General features: G+C 43.4%; 1 protein-coding gene across 1 annotated transcript in view; it reads right to left on the minus strand.

The window, feature by feature from the left end:
- LOC116399314 (voltage-gated potassium channel subunit beta-2-like) overlaps nucleotides 1-22,377 on the minus strand; it is a 131,631-nt gene that overhangs the window by 30,823 nt on the left and 78,431 nt on the right. Inside the window, exons 7-11 of the mRNA XM_031876388.1 lie at nucleotides 20,390-20,434; nucleotides 11,723-11,766; nucleotides 11,439-11,525; nucleotides 4,549-4,634; nucleotides 3,782-3,902 (exon numbers count right to left, since the gene is read on the minus strand). Of these exons, the coding sequence (XP_031732248.1) occupies nucleotides 3,782-3,902; nucleotides 4,549-4,634; nucleotides 11,439-11,525; nucleotides 11,723-11,766; nucleotides 20,390-20,434 (383 nt within the window). The remainder of the gene's footprint in view (nucleotides 1-3,781; nucleotides 3,903-4,548; nucleotides 4,635-11,438; nucleotides 11,526-11,722; nucleotides 11,767-20,389; nucleotides 20,435-22,377) is intronic.

Here is a 22,377-nt window from a genome sequence, read left to right on the forward strand (position 1 = left end):
TCATGGGCATCACCGAGCACATTCACCAAACACTACAGAGCTAACAGCGTGGAAAACGAACAACGGTTATAGAAACAATGCTAATCGATCTCACCGATTGCTGTCTTCACGACTTAGGTGGCCCTTATCAGACTGGCGACGACCGATGATAGGGGCGTCCACCAGTCCGGGACTCGATGTCCGAACGGCGAACACACCGCTCCCTCCGAAGAGGGACAGCTTGTCGCAGCCTTTGGAGGGCGAGAGATCCGCAACTCCGACCGGTGGTCACAAGGCTACAGTGACAAGCTCTAATATGTCTTGATCGTAGACACATCTTTGTTTATGCTACCATGGTAGCTAACCTGCATAGCGAGAAGATAAAAAAGGACTGAACTCAGGATGACACTGGAACTTATAGACGACGGGGGTCATCCGAGGTCACAGGTGACTTTGTTGGTATAAATATTCGACCTGCGCATGCGCGAGACGGAAGATATCCAGTGTTAAGCACTGCCTCTGGCGGTCATCCAGGATTCATAGAACCGTAGTTACATTCGTAACTTTCGTTTTGTAGCACCAGCAGGAAGAATGAACAAATAAGAGTCCGTACATTCTTTGTTAAAAGCTCTGTTTTCGCAGTCCACTTTTCTCTTTTGAGAGCACGCCATGTGAAATTGCTTATCTGACTTACTTCTCCCACTGCTCTCTCTCCCCTGTCTGTGTGCAAATCTCACTCGGCTCACGATGCATTTCAGAATACACATATTCGATTGGCTGAGTAGCGTCACGTGAGATGATTTACAATGCATGTAATCGGTGTATTTCCTGGACTGCTGACCGAGTGCCGTAAAGGCTAGAAAAGCTATGCAGGTTTAAATAGAAGCGCTCCGCCAAGATGTAAAATTCTCAATTATCCATCAGTTATATGTCCAGGTAGGACAGCATCTGGGTCCGGATCCAGACCGCGGTCCGCCTATTAGTGACCAAGGGTATTCAATTAAAATTCAGCAAGGTCCAGTTAAAACCTCTTCTGACTCCTCTAAAATTTGCCTAAAACGCCTATCAACTGCGTACCCAAAGTAAACTGACAGCTCTTATTGAACCATTGGGAGTACATGTATGGTTTTAGTCTCTATTGAACGGCAACACTCTGAAGTTTCTTCACAATCAGTCAGAATCACTGTAAGTGCTACTAGCATTGAGCTATGGAGTTTTCAGCACACAGAAAGAGAAGGATTTTATTTCCGCCTAGATTTGTTTTGGCCAACAGATGGCAGCAGTTATCTATGGCTGGGACTTATGACCCGGAAAACACAATCCTATGTCAGCATGGAGTCATGGTACCTGGTATAAGTTAGAATTTGATAACAATACGACAGAAAATTAATATTTTACACGTGGTTTACTAAGAGTGCGGCCAACTAAATATTTGGAGGCTCGCGTCACCACGTCAAAATGCATATACTACGATAAACTACGTGTCCGAAATTCGAACTATAGTTTATTTATGTCGATGTATGGTTAACTATATCATATTTAACCATTGTCAACTTTCACAGATTCTTGAAAATTCTCATGACCCAGACTTTGGTCTTGATAATCTGTCTCACGTACCTCAGTCACTGATTCAATTTCAGTTTTGAAAACTTTCCCAGAGGGCCATCTGATAAATCTGCATATCCTTGGCTTCGTAATTTCATTGGCTATATGGAGCCTGAGTTTGAACAGGATCTGTTGTGATTGGCTCGAGCTTTACCCAAAGAAGAGAGGCGGGCATTGTCTTTCAAAGCGGACTCTCGTTGGCTGTTCCAGACTGTGACCGGGCTATAGAAGCTCCTAATTGGGTCAAATGAGGTGTCAATCTAACCGGCGGAATGCAGGCTCCATTTTGTGGTGAAAATCTCTGCTCTGTTTACATGAAAAGTGAAATTATGCCCGAAATATGATCGCGAGTTATCATATCTGCTGGCTAATTTGAAATGATGCAACAGCCCCCCGTGGGTCTTTATGGATGTACTAATGTGTTTTGGACTAAATCTTTTACTGGATTCGATCGAGTGGACCCTTAGCCACCTAGAAAGACCGTTTTTGCTGGACTAGCATGCACAAGGGGCACGTTATGGATCATAATCGGTGAGTCACGGCGATATTTTATCGGCTATTTTTGGAGTGCTTGTTTGACAGAGACGTTAACTGTACCTGCTGTTGTTATTGTATCTTGAAATGGTTTGCATAAATCGAATTACAAGAACCGTAGCTTTCTAATGAGATATCACATTAATACTCATCGTTACAGAGCAGTTGTGTACATAACACAAATATGCCGTTAACACTCTGACGGCCGTCAGAGTGGGATGAGGCTTTAGAGAGAATTTTCTCATACGAAGGTCTGGAACACCACAATAATGTTCAAAATGATTTATTCATAATACTCATATGGAAAGTAATCAACAACCACAATTCAATCAAATCAGAACATACCACTACTGCTGAGCAACTTTTAAAATATATATCTGCTAGAACCATATGTATTGAAGTTGCCAACAGTTGTATTAATGTCTGTCACATGAAATAAAGAAAGTTCAACTGAATAATATCTAAACAATATTTATTATTATACATTTCAAATTGAACTGGATGAATTATATATAATACATACTCTAATGTTCTTCTATCATTAATTTTATTCTCAAGTAAGGGCTGGATGAAAATAAAAACATAACAGAAACCTTTTGAAAATATGACTCATCAAATAAAGTACTTCATTTTAGAAAAATTAATTTAACTGAACTGTCCTGCAGCTATAAATTAATTTAATTCTGGTGTGAATTGATGTTAATCAAAAAAGCCACGATATTATATTCTCATCTTTTAAAATGAGAAATTTGTGTGCAGGGATTATAACTGGTTATTGAAACCACTTGTTTCAGCACTATTCCTTCTCTGTTCTCAGTGGGTACGTTGGCTCAAAAGATTTGTGCTTTGTCTCATAGTAGCACTTCACATTGCGGCTTTTAATAATCGTCGGTGTGCTTCCGGGCCTCTGAACGAGTGCCGTGAAGCCTGGAAAAGCTGCACCGGTTAAAATAGAAGCGCTCCGTCAAAATGTAATAACTATCAATTACCTATCAGTCATAGGTCCAGGTCTGGATACAACGACATCTGGATCTGGACTCGGGCCGCAGTCTGCCTAATAGTGACAACTGCCCTATACAAAGGCATGCCTATTTACCATTTAATATATGGCACTCTGCTTGTTTTGCTCAAAGAGTAAAATACATTTGAAAAACTCAACAGCAATGTCTCTTTCAAGAAACATTACCCGATTACTCAAGATAATCCAAATAACCTGATAATCGGTCCGAGCACGAAGTATAATTAATTTGCCATAGATCACGTTGTATTATGAACAATGTCAGTTAGAGGTATTGCCTAATCTCATTGGTCTACTTGTGCTAATGAAAATTGTTTGTAATGATTCATTATATTATCGATTTATTTATTTAAATAAAGGCTTCTTAAACATTTTGGGTGAATGTTTCAGGTTGTAACTAGGCAACTCACAACAAAATAATCTTGATTGATAAATAGTTCCTCGTTAAATTAATTTTGATTGGCGAGGTTTTGGGGTGAACTACTACAGTTTCCCAACCATTAGCACAGCTGATTCAATGTCTGACAAAAAACAAGGTACATAAAACATAATAAAGATAAAAAATAGAACTCACTCTCTTCATTAGTGTAATTCATTAACGTAATTATTCAGGGAGATTTCTCAAAGAATATGGCAGCTGCTTACCTATCTTGTGGAAGAGTTCAGGGAGTTGCACTTCAACCTTCTCCCTCTGGAACATGTGGTACTCTGCTTGTTCACAGATGGGTGGGATCTGGTTGAACTGTCGAGCCACTGAGTATGCCTCCTACAGGGAACAATTTCACAGGGAAAAAAGCAATTGTGCCAAAAGTCTTCACTGATCCAAACATTTTTTAACTGACATCTGTACACAGTCCAACTACAGCATGGCATGTTACACATATACATACAGTAACAGAAGACAATAATGCTAAGCTTGCCATAAAGCCAAACAACACAGCACATAAAATCCATTTCTGACGACTGACCTATCACAAAATGCTTTTGTAGGGTATTTCTTTCACACATGAGCGCACACAACCAAAAATACAGACATCTATAATAACAACAAAAACAATAATTACAAAAATAATATTACTAACAATAATAATAATTATACTACCCACGGTGTCCACCACTCTGCCATCTTAACTGTGCTCTCCACCATTCCCTAAAGTCAATCGAACTAACTCTGCTGAAAAGTAACACATGGTAGAATTCAAAGGCTCCTAGAAATTAGATCAGTCCAATTGCATTGGACTTGATGACACACTGTATCATCATTGAAATTCAGCTGTTGAAGGATCCTTCCTTGACTTTAAAAAAGATACAATAACTTGGACCTGACATCAACTTTCGGGGATTTAATCTCGGTTATAAGAAACAAAATAGATCTGTGAATATATTGAGTTTAGACTTTCGTGTGAACTCACCATGATCTCCATAGCGGTCCATCTTGAGGTCCCCCAATACAGGGCCATCCCGTGGTTGATCACATGGGTCATTGCTCTCACCGTCTCTACAAAAAATACCCAAATTAGCTTTGTAACAATGTTTCAACAATCATCTGACTGACTACAAAAGACAGAAAAAAACTGCTCTGGGAAAAATGGAGACAATGTCAAAGGGGAAGGACAAGGAATCACATTTTAGTTTTGGGTTAGGTATATGATTGATGGGTCACACTTTACTGGAAGTCGCTGGATGGATTCTGAGTCAGTTTTAATATTTACTACACTTTCAACAAACATTTTTCTCTGGAATGTGATTGAACAGAGGTTCGAAGAGTTTAAAGAGAAAATACTTGGTATCCCACTCACCAGGGTGCTAAATAAATTAGTTGACTAACTGATCGATAAATGATCTGTTGACCTGCTCCATCATGCCACCATTGTTTTGGCAAGTTCAAGTTTTAAGAATGTCAAGCAGCTGTCAAAGGTGATAAATGAGCCATTGCTCCTTGGGCAGACTTTTTGGAATGGTGTTCGTCATTTATTAGATATTCTAGTCTTCCGACCACCCAAAGCATTTTTGAAACTACGTGTCATTCACCCATTCACTTCCATTCACATACTGATGGCTACCATGAAAAGGTGCCATCTGCCCATCAGACTAACATTCATACCCTTCAGGCATAGCCTACGGGAGCAATTTGGGGTTAAGTGTCTTGCCCATGGACACATCGACATGGACTAGCATCGAACCGTCAATCCTCTAATTCTGTGGTTCCCAAACTGGGGGGCGCATTGGAACTACAGGGGGGGGGCGTGGCTTCATCACCAACCCACAGACACACACACAACGGTAAACCAATATAAAATTGAATTATAACAAATACAATTGCAAACAAGTTGTGAAAATAGGGCACTATATCATATGGTTGCACCTAAGAAATAAAAATAAATTAAGCGGAACCGACGGGACATGCACTGTGTTCCAACCACGCCCCCCAGAGCGGCTCATGTTACAGACCGACTAGCAGCAAAACCAGAAAGAGAGAGAGAGAGAGAGACACAGCAACACAAAGAGAGCGAGAAAGACACAGAGCGACACAGAAAGAGAAAGAGGATAAGAGATAGGAAGGAAGCGATGTACCAAGATGAACAGATTTGTGACTGGTATAAAGAGCAAATCAGATGGCAAGTCTGTTACAGCTGTAACAGGTGGCGCGACCACCACAACAACGGCACAAAAAAAGGAACATATCTGTCCCTGGGCTTTAAAGCACCATGGTTGGCCAAGAAGAGAGACCCCAGTGTGTTGTGTGTCTTCAAAATATGCAGACAGTATGAAGCCCACTAAATTGAAAAGACACTTGGAAACTCCCAAAAAAGAATATGATCCATGCAGAAAAAGCTTGAGTAGCTTGCACATGTTGTTTATAATTCAGTTTTAAAGAGCCTAAGAGTTGGGTAAACTAAATTGTGGCACTCTTCTATGTCACAAAAAGCTTTTATTGAAAGCAATCAGAACAAAGTAAATCCACATCAATCATTGCTGGATATGTTATTTTCTTGTTTGAGAGAACCTGCTGTTAAATGTGGGGAAATATATGTTTTTTACACTTAAAAGAAATTAAGTTAATTTTATTTACAAATGAATATGTCAGAAAGCATTTTACATGTAGGAATAGGAATGTGCCTATGCATAGGAATGTGATCTACGCAGAGAGAGCACTGAGTAACTTGCACATCTTGTCTTTGATCATTATTCTATATGTAGGATTTTTTATTTTCTTGCACACTAATTCAGTTTGAAAAACCTACTGTTAAATGGGGAAATGTAAGTTGCTGCACTGTTCCTAACTTAAATTTTAACATTTGAAGTTAATTTTACTTAAATATATTCAAGAATGTAATGCAATTAATATGTCTGAAAGCACTACTTGAAAGCAATCTAAAGTCCAATCTTTTTGGGGGCTTACAATGTTCCTATATTATCAAAGGGGGGCTTGACAGAAAAAGTTTGGGAACCACTGCTCTAATTGAAGGACGGACTTCAATTACGACCTCATACTGTATGCCTGCTTATTATGGCAGACACCTGGTGGGTTGGTTGATTGTTTTTTGTCCGACCAAATTCTCACTTGTTGAACAATCGCTGGTGTTACCATCTTGAGGAGAAAGGTGAGAGAGAAACAAAAACACACACATCCTCTCAGTTCTGAATATTGAAAATTTTGAAAGAATAATTGCATCATTACAAATAATTTTGTTACAAATAATTTCTTCCCGCCTGAAACCCATGAGAACACCTCCCAGCTGCAGAAAATGTATTTTCTGTGGCAAGCCGCACTTTGCCACTGCTTGTTGTGTTTCTGGCATTACAGTAACTATCAGTATGTGGGGGTAGAATGTACAACATGCAACAATAGAAGATGTGAAAAAAAAAAAGACACCTGATAAAAATGTGTAAAAGTAATCAAAGCAATAATATAGTGATACCGTAACAATTGTCCCCATTGTTATCCTGACTACACATTAGAGTGGAGTCCATATATCTTTGCCACCATTTTGCCACACAAAATAAAAACAGAAGTTACTGGATGGTACTTCAGTTCTATAATTACGAGAACTGCAAGGAGGCCAAGAGGGAGTGAAATATCACCTTGATGGGGGCGAGAGATGTGAAACAAGACCAGATTGAAATGTATTTGTAATCTAGCCATTTCTTACACCAGACGTGATATAATATAAAACTGCCAATGTGGAATGTCATCAATAGCATCTTGAAACATGTTATCAATTGATTCTTTTGAGTTTTTATAACACCTGATTTTATGAGGTGCTGCAGCCCCCTCTGCACAGTATACTTCCCACATCCATGCTATGTGAATAAATAATAATGACGAATAAATGCATCGGCCTATATTAAAAAAACGTCAGTATTTTAGATCTGATAAAAGGAAATGAGAAAAAGAGAGAGGATGGTCTTTTCTCCCACATTGGGGGTCTCTAGACACACCGGGACACATTTGGGCGGCCGTGGCTCAATGGGTAGAGAAGGTTGTCCGGTAACTGCAAGGTTGGCGGTTCGATCCTTGGCTGCTACATGTCCTATGCCGAAGTGTCCCTGAGCAAGACACCTAACCCCTAACTGCTCCCCGGGCGCTTCTCAGCAGCCCACTGCTCCCAATAAGCTAGGGATGGGTTAAATGCAAAAGTCAAATTTCGTATATGTGTATATGTATATGACAATAAAAAATCCTAACTTATTTTGGGAATAAGTCTATTTTGTAGAATATTTTGACATTACAATATGTCACTTATTCAGTTATTAAGCAATAAGATAAAATAAGATAATCCTTTATTAGTCCCGCAGCGGGGAAATTTACAGGATTAGAGCAGCATAGTGGACAGTGTAAACAAGAGACCAAGATCAAAACAAGTATAAATAAGTAATAAATAGTAAAGAATATTAACTAAGTAAAAAAGTAAAAATCCACAATGGTTCAAATATAACAAAAAATATTATATATACAGACAGAATATTTTTTTTATTGCACAGTGTATTTATATTTCACAGATTTTTTGTGGTGTTAGTGTTGTGTCGTCTACTGGGAGCACAGCTGGTTATGCAGCCTGACAGTGGCAGGAAGGAAGGACCTGCGGTACTTCTTCACACATCGATGGTGAATCAACCGGTGGCTGAAGGAGCTTCACAGAGCTGCCAGGGCGTCCTGCATGGGGTGGGAGGTGTTGTCCATCAGGGATGATAGCTTAGCCATCATCCCCCTGTCTTCCACCACTACCACCTTATCCAGTGGACACCCCAGCACACTGCTGGCCTTCTTGATAAGTTTGTTTAGTCTCTTCCTGTCGGCTGTCGTGATACTGCTGCCCCAGCAGACCACTCCATAAAAAATGTCTGATGCCACCACAGAGTCAAAGAAGGTCCTCAGGAGAGCTCCCTGCACTCCAAAATACCTCAGTCTCCTCAGCAGATAGAGTCTGCTCTGACCCTTTTTGTAAAGTGCATGTGTGTGGTCAGTCCAATCCAGTTTATTGCTCAAGTGAACACCCAGGTACTTACAAGATCTCACAATCTCAATGTCCATTCCCTGGATGTTCACTGGTACCGGAGGAGAGTGTTTACCCTGGTGGAAGTCCATCACCAGCTCTTTGGTTTTACCAGAGTTGATCTGGAGGCGGTTCCGCTGGCACCATCCTATAAAGTCCTGGTTCAGTTCCCTGTCATCACCGGCGGAAATGAGGCCAACGATTACAAAGTCGTCAGAGAACTTTTGCAGGTGGCAGTTAGCAGAGTTGTTTGTAGTCCGAGGTGTATATGGTGAAGAAGAATGGAGCTAGAACTGTTCCTTGTGGGGCCTCCGTGCTGCAGGACACCAGGTCGGACTCACACTCCCGTATCCGCACATACTGTGGACGGTTGGTGAGGTAGTCCAAGATCCATGCAGCGAGGTGGTGGTCTGCCCCGGTCTGCCCCAGCTTGTCCCTCAGTAGCAAAGGCTTGATGGTGTTGAAGGCACTGGAGAAATCAAAAAACATGACTCACCATGCTTCCAGCCTTTTCCAGGTGAAAAAGGCATCTGTGTAGCAGGTAGATGACAGCGTCATCCACCCCGATGCCAAATTGATAGGCGAACTGAAGTGGGTCCAAAGATGAGCTCACCAGGGGGCGGAGATGCACAAGGACCAGCCTCTCTAGCGTCTTCATCAGGTGGGATGTTAACGCCACTGGCCTGAAGCTGTTGAAGTCCTTGGGTCGTGGGGTCTTTGGGACTCGTGCCACGCAGGATGTTTTCCACAGCTGTGGTACTCTCCCCAGCTTCAAGCTCAAGTAAAGACTTGCTCCACTGTCCTGCACAGCTGGTCTGCGCTGGACCTAAAAGAGCCTTGAGCTGATGCCGTCTGGACCCGTGGCCTTTCTCACCTTGATCTTTCTCAGTTATTTTCTCACCTGGTCAGTTGTGAGGGACAAGTTGGGGGGTGGGGGCTGTGTGCCGTAGGTTGTTGGAGGGGGGTGGGGCGCTGGTCATGGAGTGAAGTGTATGAGGAGTGTGAAGGGGAGCCGAGTGTTGTGGTGAAGGGCGGGGGGGGGGGGGGGGGGGGGGGGGAATCTACAGGGGGTTGCAGCAACAGGGAGGACTGGATGGGGGGAGGGGTGGATGACTGATCAAATCTGTTACAGAATAAGTTCAGGTCATTCATCCACTTTTGGTCCCCTTAGGCTGTTGGTTGGGCCCCTTGTGGCCAGACATCGCCTTGAGGCCCTACAAGACCCCGCTGATGTTATTTTGCTGCAGCTGTTCCTCCATATTCGTCCTGTAGACTTTTCCCTTCCCTGATATTCCTCCTAATTTCCGTCTGCACAGTCTTCAACTCCTTCTTGTTTCCTGATCTAAAGACCCTCTTCTTCTCCTTGAGGAGGGCCTTTATTTCAGGAGTGATCCAAGGTTTGCTGTTGGAAAAACACCGTACAGTCCTGGTGGGTACGGTGTTCTCCACACAGAAGTTGATGTAGTCCATTATGCAGTGGGCCCGTATGATACGGAACCCGTCCAGGGCAGCATTCGTGTCCAGAGTTAGCTCCATTAGCCATGTCTCCATAAACACCATGACGCTACACTCCTGGAATTCCCTCTGATGGCGAGTCAGCACTGATAACTCGTCCATCTTGTTGGGAGCGACCGTACGTTTCCCATGATCATGGAGGGGAGGACGGGTTTAAAACGTTTCCTCCTGGCGTGACGCTCTGCCCCTGCTCGGTGTCCCCGTCTCTTCCTCCTCAGGTCGCGGGGAACTTCGGGTCTCTCCTCCGGTAGCAGCACCGCCATGTCTCGGAACGCCTACAGCTGATCCCTGGTGTAAACATTGGGACCATGGCTGTGTGCTGGATCCCCGGACACGGTGGTGAAAAGTGCAATAAACAGCAAATAGACAACGACAAACTCGTCTAGTTGTCTAGCTGCCATAGAAGTAACAAAAATAGCACAAATATAAGAGAAAAAACTCAGTGGTGAGCGGGAGCTGCTATAACAGGCTGCCACTCGTGCGGCACCAGAAGTTGCCATGTTATTGCTAATATCCTGCCCCGACTGTGTCTTGTACTTGGGTTGGAAGGCTGCAGGGATTTAAGTAGATGATGAATTCAAATCTTTTTAGCAATGACAGGCAGAGTTTCATAATTGCTCAATAGCACTTTTACGGTTATCTATAAATCAGGAGCTATTTCAGCCCAACCCCATATAATAAACATGTTCTTGAGTCGCCAACTTAATTTCGTTGTATGTTCGTACAATGACAATAAACATCCTTATCCTTATCCTTATTAATCTTATCAAGCTCCACACCTTGATGAATGAAAATAGAGTCCTTTTTGTTTAAACTGGAATTTAAACTTGTTTTATGCTTCTTGCCATTAGCTAGGCCCGCACGGTCTTCACAAACATCTGGTTGTTCATACTGAGTGCATCCAGAGCAGCTCCAAGAAGGACCTCTTTCTCTGTTGTTGTAGACTACTCTACTTTTCAAAAAACTGAACCCATTGAAATGTGGCATGTGCAAGCCTGTCCGTAATGTTACAAAATCTAGGAGGTGCACAGCTCAGCACTCAGATCATCCACAAAATCTCTGCGCACAGTCACCCAGGCCACAATTGTGCAATATCGCCACCTGCACTGCACCAACTGCGCTGACAGCAAGAAGCATTATATTTCAAAGTATTTGTTAATCAGAAGTGGTGTTTTTGTCTTATATGTTATGCTGTAATCTTGACAAACAGTATTCCCAAGCAATCCTCAATATAACTTCCCTTTACATAGAAAGCCGAGACTGATCAATCGGAGGATAACCACACCCACCTTCAATAGGTGTGTTAGGATCTGGTCGGTTAGCGAAAACCACGTCTATGTACTCCAGTTGAAGTCTCTCTAGTGATGCCCTTAGACCTTTTTTATGAAGATAATTGCATACGTATTATGTATTATCACAATATGAACACAACATACAAGCATTCTGATGTTACGTGGCTATGGTGAGACATGCCGCAATTAACAACTTGGTTGTTTTTGGTTTTTCAACCCAAAAATAATATTTTGGTTGTGATGAAAAAAAGTTATTTACATTGAGTTATTCAAAATCTTACCTTCGATTATATGTTTTCTAGACAATCCTCTTTCCATTTCTGCTCTGAAAAATAAACATCTTGAATGTCAGTGGTCAAGGTTTGAAAACAACACTTCAAATACATTTTAATATCCATTGTATATTGGTCATTGCTATATTGACCACACCCACCTTCAATAGGTGTGTTAGGATCTGGTCGGTTAGCGAAAAGCACAAACCTACTGTGTATCAAAGTCCCTTTATAAAAATGACAAGTATATATCAGTCAGGTAGACAGATGAGTTCATATAGGATGTAGTAACCTTTGAGGTTGGAGTAACTGGATCCTATTCTTTAAAAATAGCTTGATTGACAAAACCAATGCACAACACACACTTTCATTTGAATCAAAGGCCACAGCACACACAAACAGTTGTCAAGGCACATTTGCATTTGATGTTGTAAAACAATTATCATTGAAACCAAATTAAAGAAAAGGGGGAAGGGCAGATGCCCAACGTCTCCTCCTCATCCCTCTATGTGTTCGAGTGTAGGCATGCCTCAAAGTAAAATCTTTGGGCCCTCTCCACCTAAACAGCTGCAATTTGAGAGTTGTCTCCGCGCATAACGCATCGCCTCTCTGCAGTGCCCAGCTGCTAGCCCGAGCCTCGAGCCCTTTGTGCCCCAGGCCTGCATGGGTTGTGCTCCGACATACGCAGTAGCTGCAAGGGCTGTGACATTTCTCTGTTCTTTGCTGTGATGGATGGCATGAAACATGTCTTTTGTTAAAATTAAAGGCATTCGATTATAAAGATCCAGGGACTCTATTGTATCATTGTTTGTATTGTGATTTAATAATGAATAAAAACATGTTGTAAAAGGTCAGAATCAGAACCGTTTATTGCCAATGTATGTAACATACAAGGAATTTGTCATGGCAGGTGGTGCATAACATTAGACAATAACATTAAACAATAAACAACAATCAACAGTGCAAGAAATAGAAACATTAAAATTTACAATAGCATTTAAAAGGATATAAAATAAAGTGCACAACAAACAGATAACAGGACTGTAAACAAGTGTAATGTAAAAGTGACAAGTGTATTTAAATACATGGATGTGCAGGGGAGTAGTAGGGAGGGAAGGAAATTGTCCTGGGGATGACGGAGTCAGTGGCCGACCCTGTCTCTGTTAATGAGCCCGACTGCAGACGGGTAGAAGCTGTTCATGTGGTGTGAGGTCTTGGTCCTGATGGACCTCAGCCTCCTACCAGAGGGAAGGGGCACGAACAGTTTGTGTCCAGGGTGAGAGGGGTCGGCTGCAATCTTTCTTGCTCGCTTTAGGGTTCTTGAAGCGAACAAGTCTTGGAGGGACGGCAGATTGCAGCCAATCACCCTCTCGGCAGAGCGGATGATGCCCTTGTCCTTGGCTGTGGCTGCAGCGTACCAGACTGTGATGGAGGAGCAGAGGATGGACTCAATGATGGCTCTGTAGAAGTGCACCATCATTGTCTTTGGCAGGTTGAATTTCTTCAGCTGCCTCAGGAAGTACATCCTCTGCTGAGCCTTTTTAGTGATGGAGGTGATGTTTTGCTCCCACTTGAGGTTCTGGGATATGATGGAGCCCAGGAAGCGGAAGGACTCCACAGCATCGACGGGGGAGTCACACAGGGTGATAGGGGCAGGTGGGGCTGCGTTCTTCCTGAAATCCACAACCATCTCCACTGTCTTTAGAGCGTTGAGCTCTAGGTTGTTCAGACCGCACCAGGTCACCAGATGGTCAGTCTCCCACCTGTAGGCGGACTCATCCCCACCAGAGATGAGTCCAATGAGGGTGGTGTCATCCGCGAACTTCAGGAGCTTGACGGACTGGTGACTGCAGGTGCAGCTGTTGGTGTACAGGGAGAAGAGAAGAGGGGAAAGAACGCAGCCTTGGGGGGAGCCGGTGCTGATGGTCCGAGATGCTGAGACGTGTTTTCCCAGGTTCACGTGCTGCTTCCTGTCAGACAGGAAGTCTGTGATCCACTTGCAGGTGGAGTCGGGCACGTGCAGCTGGGAGAGCTTGTCATGCAGCAGAGACAGGATGATAGTGTTGAAGGCAGAGCTGAAGTCCACAAACAGGATCCTGGCGTAGGTTCCTGGGGAGTCCAGATGCTGGAGGATGAAGTGAAGGGCCATGTTGACTGCGTCATCTACAGCAGTGATTCTCAACTGGTGGGTCGCGACCGGACCTGTTTTCAGTGGGTCGCGGGACTTTGATTGACAAAAAGAAAAAAGAAAAAAAAATTTGTGATTTTATTTTGAAGGGCATTTTCGGGACTTTCGGTTGGCCTCAAGGAGGTTCTGGCAAACCATCCGACACCTCAGGAAGGGAAAGCAGGGCTTACCCCAGGCTGTTCTCAGCAGGGGGGGGGCACTGCTGACCCGGACAGGAGACATCGTCGGGCGGTGGAAAGAGCACTTTGAGGAACTCCTAAACCCGACCAACATGTCCTCTGCAGAGGGGCAGCACCTGAAGATCTAGGGGGAGGCTCACCCATATCCCTGGCAGAGGTCGCTGAGGTAGTCAAAAAGCTCCTTGGTGGCAAGGTGCCGGGGGTGGATGAGATCCGCCCTGAGATGCTGAAAGCGCTGGACATAGTTGGGCTGTCCTGGCTGACACGCCTCTTCAATGTCGCATGGGGGTCGGGATCAGTGACTGGCAGACCGGGGTGGTGGTTCCCATTTTCAAAAAGGGGGACCGGAGAGTGTGCTCGAATTACCGGGGTATCACACTACTCAGCCTCCCGGGGAAGGCTTATGCCAGGGTGCTGGAAAGGAGGCTCCGACCGTTTGTCGAACCTCGGATACAAGAGGAGCAATGCGGATTCCGTCCCGGCCGTGGAACAGTGGACCAGCTCTTTACCCTCGCAAGACTACTGGAGGGGTTCTGGGAGTTTGCCCAACCAGTCTACATGTGCTTTGTGGACTTGGAGAAGGCTTTCGACCGGGTCCCTCGGGGGTTCTTGTGGGGGGTGCTGCGGGAGTATGGGGTGCCGGACCCATTACAACGGGCGATCCGGTCTCTGTACGACTGCAGTAGGAGCTGTGTCCGCATTTTCGGCAATAAGTCAGACACGTTCCCGGTGGGTGTTGGCCTCCGCCAGGGCTGCCCTTTGTCTCCGGTCCTGTTCGTGACTTTCATGGACAGGATATCTAGGCGCAGCCTGGGGGTGGAGAATGTCAGATTCGGGGGTCTCGGGATCGCCTCTCTGCTGTTTGCAGATGATGTGGTCCTGTTAGCCTCCTCGGATCGTGACCTCCAGCATTCACTGGGGCGGTTTGCAGCCGAGTGTGAAGCGGCGGGGATGAGAGTTAGCATCTCCAAATCTGAGGCCATGGTGCTCTGCCGGAAACCAGTGGGTTGCTCCCTCCAGGTGGGGACGGAGTGCCTACCTCAAGTGAAGGAGTTCAAGTATCTCGGGGTCTTGTTCACGAGTGAGGGTAAGATGGAGCGGGAGATCGACAGACGGATCGGTGTGGCTGCAGCAGTAAAGCAGGCGCTGCACCGGACCGTCTTGGTGAAGAGGGAGCTGAGCCGGAAGGCAAAGCTCTCAATTTACCACTCGGTCTACATTCCTACCCTCACTTATGGTCACGAACTCTGGGTTGTGACCGAAAGGACAAGGTCGCGGCTACAAGCGGCCGAAATGAGCTTCCTCCGTAGGGTGGCCGGGCTCAGCCTTAGAGATAGGGTAAGGAGCTCGGTCATCAGGAGGGAGCTTGGAGTCGAGCCGCTACTCCTTCGCGTCAAAAGGAGTCAGCTGAGGTGGTTCGGGCATCTAATTAGGATGCCTCCTGGACGTGTCCCACTGGAGGTTTTCCAGGCACGTCCAACTGGGAGGAGACCCTGGGGAAGACCCAGAACACGCTGGAGGGATTACATCTCCCAGCTGGCCTGGGAACGCCTCGGGATCCCCCAGAATGAGCTGGAACATGTTGCCGGTGAGAGGGAAGTCTGGGTCAGCCTGCTTGGCCTGTTGCCACCGCGACCCGACCCCGGATAAGCGGAGGAAAATGGATGGATGGATGGATGTGATACATGTTCCTAACAAATTTCATACATGTAGGTCAATCGTAGCACTGGGGCTGCATTTTGTGGAGTTACATCTGCTTGTTGTTTAACGACGAATCACGTAAAATGGCTGCCATGCCACGGCTACACCATTCAATCAAACGTAAAGCTTTTGATAACTTTTAATCATAAAGGTTTTTAGATTGTACTGACTAACTTTGAAGTGGCTCTGACAAAGTCCCTAGGAGGTGTTTGTTAAAGTATAGCGCCTAGAATGTGGCAAGAATTAAGGGGAAATTCACAGAGAAATCAAAATGGCAGACTTTTTGTTGATTTTAAAGCATGGTCCCAAGAGACTTTTTTTTAAGTCTTCATGTCATACATGCCCCGACCACATTTCCTACATGTAGGTTAATCGAGGCGCTGGAGCTGCCTTGTTGAAAATTTGCAGGGAGCGCTATCGTGGCAATTTTTAACGGCCAAGCCAAAAATCAACATGAAATCTGTATTTTCATCACTTATGACGTGTACAAATTTGCATGAGTTTTTGAGTATCCCAAGTCACAGAAAAATCAGCTTGCGTTTTCATGGCATAACTATCATCAATGTCTTAAGGCTTTCTTTCTAAAATTTGAGGTTGATCTGGTGAAATGGCTAGGAGGAGTACATCAATGTGTAAAACTTGTCATTTCCCTTTGCAAGTAGGTGGCGCTATGACTGTGAAAATTGAGGCATGGGAATATTTTCAGGCCTGGACTAGCATCCTGCATAATAATTTTGGGCAGATTTGACAATGTTTGACAACTTCAATTCATGAAAAATTTCACACAATGGACAAGGTTCTTCCATGAAAACTTACGAGTTTAATACATTCTTATCACAAAGGTCTAACGAGCATCCTGACCAAATTTGAGGTCGATCCCATTAATTCTGTTGGAGGAGTTTGTTAAAGTACAAAGCCTGAAAACTGCAAAAAGTGACAAAAAAGCACAACATGATGGGTTTACTGTAGCGCCCCCTAGTGGCTAAATGGAATTGAGCCACTGAATTGTGGCAATGTTACAGCATGCGATGTGCACATATGCTGCAAATCTGGTGATTTTAGGACAAATTGTTTAGAAGTTGTGTGTGTTGATGTACAAGCCAAACCCCTAAGATGTTCATTGGTCCATATCTTCTAAACGCTCAACATAATGTCAGTAACTTTTGCTGATCTAGATCCAATAATGATCCACAGCAAATTTGGTAGCAATCTGACACAGCATTTAGGAAAGTTTCACAGAAATGTGTTTTTCACAAAAGTCAAAATAGCGGAAATCTGAGTGGGCGGAGCTTGATGGTTAGGGGTGTTGTTTGTAGAGCAGCTGGAACTGAATATGTGTGTCAAATTTCAAGACAATCGGACATGTTGGGTGGACCTGGTACGTCAAGCAGTAGGAGGCGCTACTGAGCCATTTTGTCGAACCAGGAGAATGGAACCCATACAATCTCAAATTTTCATCCACTCCTGATAAGCCTGCCGAATTTGGGGAGTTTCTGAGTATGATAAAGCCCTTAAAAATGTGATTTTAGGGGAGAAATAATAATAATTCCTACAGTTTCATTAGGGTCTTCGCTGACGTTGTCGGTAGCTCGGGCCCTAAAAATAATCATTGTTAGTTCAGTTTCAATAGGTCCTTGGGGCCCGACATCGGTGCTTAGGCCCTAATAATAACTAGAAAATTTCACAAGAGCTTTTGACAGTGTGGCTTCTACTGCCCGAAAACGTCTCAATATATACACACGCCAATATTACCGGCGGTATCATTGAGGTTCAATTGAGATATCGCTTCTCTCTTTTCTGCATTTTAGATTCATACTCTTGGATTGAATCTTGTATTCGTGATGGACAGTCCACAAATCACTCCCGTCATTTCTGTATTGGAGATATACATCTTTGTTTAAGGATACATACCTTTGAAAATTACATTTCTGTATTTGTGATGGAAAGACTTGAACTTAACATTTCTTAACATGAAGCTCAGAATGAGGTTCATGTTAAGATACAATTACTCTGTGGGGCTTTTATTTTGAAAGGGTGGGACTGGGTGGGCGAGAGGGGGAGAGGAGACATAATGATTCAATCATAATGTTTAACACACATATACAGAGGTTATTAAATGACAGAGGTCTAACAATGCCTTTGACTGAATATCTCCAAGTCGTGTGTGTGTGTAGAAAGAGAGACAGAGAGAGAGAGAGACAGACAGACAGACAGACAGGAGGTCTATCAATGCCTTTGACTGAATATCTCGAAGTCATGTTTGTGGTGTTACAAATGTGAGCTACAGAGCAATATACAAAACTGGTACGGTTTGCTTTCATTGAGAAATTAGTGGTCAGATTTAACATGGAGTCTAATGGAGCAGTTGGTTCATGTCGCTCTGCGGCTCTTTGAGCCAAATGTGTAAGTCAGTTGGATTCCATAGACTGCAACCAGCACAAAATTTCCAAGCTTTTTTCTAGTGGATTTGGACATTTGTGTCGAGTTTCAAGTAAATCGGGCATACTGGCCGAGGGGCGTCGCCGGTCCAACTTGTAGGGGGCGCTAGAGAGCCATTTTTTACACACAAATATGCAAATTATGGCAGCAGAGTTTCTACACCAGATCTGACAGGTGTGCAAAAATGGTGAATTTTCATAAATTCCAAGTACCCCTACAAGCTCCATCCCCACAAAATAAAAAGAAGAATAATAATAAACCTTACAATTTCAATAGGGCCTTCGCTGGCCCGACGTTGTCAGTGGCTCGGGCCCTAATAATAATACCCATTACAATATCAATAGGGCCTTCGCAGCCTGACGTTGTCGGTTGCTCGGGCCCTAATAATAATTCCTACAATATCAATAGGGCCTTCGCAGGCCCGACGTTGTCGGTTGCTCGGGCCCTAATAATAACGGATGCCTACAATTTCAATAGGGCCTTCGCAGGCCCGACGTTGTCGGTTGCTCGGGCCCTAATTCAAGCTGCGAGCAGTGATGAACGGGCCCTCGAAATCTGCAGCGCGTCGTGGGTGCCGGCGGGACTCCGGCCTGCGCGTCCGAGAACGTCCGCGACCGTCCGCGACCGTCGGACGGCGCGTCCGCGAGCGAGACGTTTTTAATCCCGCGTGGAGCGCCTGATGCCGGAAATGATGCTTTGCAAATAGTCCGATGCTTCCTGTATCTGCTGCCTGGTGCTACAGACACGTGCAAACATGCATCATGTAGCTCTGTGTCAAATGTAAACCACATTGTGTAAAAGTCATGTAAATCTGAGGTGTTTATCACAAAATCCAGATTTCCTTTCGCCAGCAGGTGGCACTGTGAGTATTATTGAAAATCAGCTTGTAGACATCCTCAGGCCATGAGTGTTGGCAAGCATGTGAAGTTTGGGACCGTTTGGAACAAGTCCAGCTGAGTTACATCAGACATTTCCTATAGCCAGTAGGCTTCGCGGGTTTACTGTAGTGCCCCCTAGTGGTCTAATGCAAAACAATTCTCAGGGTATGTTACTGGATGTGATGTGCACATATGCTGAATATTTTGGGAATTTAGAACAAATGGTTGAGAAGTTATATGTATTGATATTAAGCCACGCCCCTAAGAAGTTTATTGGTACATATCTTGTAAACAAAAAGAGATATCAAAAAGCTTTTGATAACTTTTGATGACGTAGATCCAGTAATGATCCACAGAAAATTTGGTAGTAATGGGACTAAGGCTGTAGGAGGAGTTCGCAGAAATGTGTTTTACACTAAATTCAATATGGTGGAAAATCTAAGTAGGCGGAGCTTGGGGTTCTGATTGGCTTTTTTGTAGCTCTAGCTCAAGTGGACATGTGTGTCAAATTTCAAGTCAATCGAACATACTGGCCGAGGGGCGTCGCCGGTCCGACTTGTAAGGGGTGCTAGAGAGCCATTTCTTTACACAGAAAGATGCATTCTTTTTCAGATGGCTATTTTTACCAGGCCTGACAAGTCCCCAAAATTTGGTGAGTTTTCATGCATGGCAAGTCCTCCAACCATGCGTACGTTTACCTAAACAGGTACAATTTCAATAGGGCCTTCGCTGGCCCGACGTTGTCGGTTGCTGGGGCCCTAATTAGAAGAACAATAGGTCCTCCGCTCCGACTACGTTGGTGCTCGGGCCCTAATAATAATTCTTTGGAATTCAATAGGGACCTCGCTGCCCTTGTCGGCGTTTGGGCCCTAATAATTCTTTCACTTTCAATAGGGACCTCGCTGCCTGCTCTTGTCGGTGCTTGGGCCCTAATAATTCCTTCAGTTTCAATAGGGACCTTGCGGCCTGATGTTGTTGGTGCTCGGGCCCTAATAATTCCTTTAGTTTCAATAGGGTCGTCGCAGCGGAAGGTGGAAGTAATGCCTCAATCTGAAGTTTTAAAAACAATTTACCTTTTGACTTTTATTGAAGAAAAACAAAATGTCTTAGTTTATTACACACTGTTGCAAGTAATGTTACGTCCTTCTAATACCTCAGCTTATGGATAGTAGGGAAGCTATTTCATTCATTCATTCATTGCAAACATTGAAAGCAAGCAAGAAAGAACGCAAGCAAGAAAGAGAGAGAACGAAAGATGCAAGCAAGAAAGAAAGAAATGACATATACATACTCTCCGCCCCAGAAGATTTTGGTGGTGATGACTAAACTGGAACGCCTGCATGTGAGAACATATATAGAAATATAAATCAGACTGTGGTATCTTAAAATTACACCTAGAAACAATATCTTTGAATGAAAAAAACATATATCAATTATCAAGCGCACTGTCTGACTGCACATTAGTCTAGTAGGTAATTCAATATTGCCTCATTATACTTCTTTTGACAATCAAATACCATGTTGTCATATTGCATTTCTATTTAGAATTTTTAAAAGAATGTACAAAAACAAGAGACAACTACACACAGGGCCCCACACAGTACACCCACCATCATACAATAAAAACAAAAAAACATTGCCAGAGTAGTAAATAATTGTCCACATTCACCAATATGCTGTATCTGTATCTGAATGCAGTGATGAACAAAGCACAGTGAGAGGTAGGAGACTGAAAATTTGTTTAGGAACTTTATTTGTCTTGGCAAAATAATTCAAAAAGGGGGAAGCATAGTATATTACGGCATACATGACGGCATATCCAGAAATTCTCATACAGACTTTAATTGTACGTACATTATAACACTGCTGTACAATGTGTATGGTTTGACAGGTAGTTTCAAGGAACTGTAAATTAACCCACACTGAAGGGGCAGATACAGTAAGCAGCCGCATTCCTTGTCTCTCCCAGCTTGTTTCATTGATGCTAATCATTCACCTTCCCCGGCCCTTACAAAGTTAGCAAAGGCTTCTAGTAATACTGCAAAATGCTGAAACCTCCAAAACAGAACAAAACCTTACAATCATGTGAGATGAACATAGATTCTTATACCTCAAGTGAGACGCTATCATCAACCATGATGTTAGCGCTAGAAGTTTGCTATCTGAGCTCTCATCAGAGGCTCTGCTCAAACACATCATCAATGCTGTCTCAGTAGAGGGCCAGCAAACTCAAAAGATGCTTAATGAGGTTTTCACAAAATTCAATACATTTTCAATTTATTCTCAGAGATTATAACCCCAGAATTGACAGCTAGTCACATCAGAGTTCGATACAGTCGGGAGGAACATAGATTGTATTTGGAGAACTGCATTGCGGCAGTCACACTGATGACAAGAAAGCAATGGCCATTGTGTAGGTAGAGACAAAGTGTTGGTACATCCCGGTTCACAAATAAAGTTATGTTATGTTGTCTATATTTTTCTTTTGTTATTACCTGTTTTATTTCTCACCTTTGTTTCCCCGCATAGAGGTTGGTTTTAATCCCTGTCCGCTCCTGAGTTGCAGTCTATGCAGGAATATGTGGATTCTTTGCCGGCTGCTGGATTGATTTCTCTAATTTCTTCTGCATTTGACCTTTTGGAAGGAGCTACGTTTCGTTCCAAGCTTAATCTAAGAAATGCTTATCAGTTGGTAAAGATAATGGAGGGGGATGAATGGAAAATTGTCTCTTCACAAGTGCCCCAGCTATCTTTCAGGCTCTGGTTGATAATGTTTTCAGAGACATGCTCAACATCTTTGGGTTTGTCTACCTGGTCGATACTCGCCTTATCTCCTGACAAAGAGAACCACATTCAACATGTCCGGATTAGCTCCAGCGTCTCCTACCAGTTGTTTGTCAAAGCAAAAAAATGCCAGTTTCATGAGTCCTCTCTGTGTTTTTTTTGGGTTCATTGTGTCTGAAAGTAGTGTTCAAATGGACCCAGCTCATGTCAGTGCAGTCCTTACGTGGCCTGTTCCTGTCAGCCACAGGCAGATGCAATGTTTTTCGGGGTTTTGGGCTTTTACAGTAGCTTCATTAGAATCTTTGGTTCTGTTGTTTTTAGCCAATTAATTAGCTTTAGAAGAGTGAAAGGTACGTATATATATACATACATATATATATATATATACATACATATATATATATATATACATACATATATATATATATATACATACATATATATATATATATACATATATATATATACATATATATATATATATACATACATACA

The sequence above is a fragment of the Anarrhichthys ocellatus genome, unplaced genomic scaffold, assembly GCF_004355925.1.
Source record: "Anarrhichthys ocellatus isolate YVR2014 unplaced genomic scaffold, GSC_Weel_1.0 scaffold108, whole genome shotgun sequence".
Classification (NCBI taxonomy): Eukaryota; Metazoa; Chordata; class Actinopteri; order Perciformes; family Anarhichadidae; genus Anarrhichthys; species Anarrhichthys ocellatus.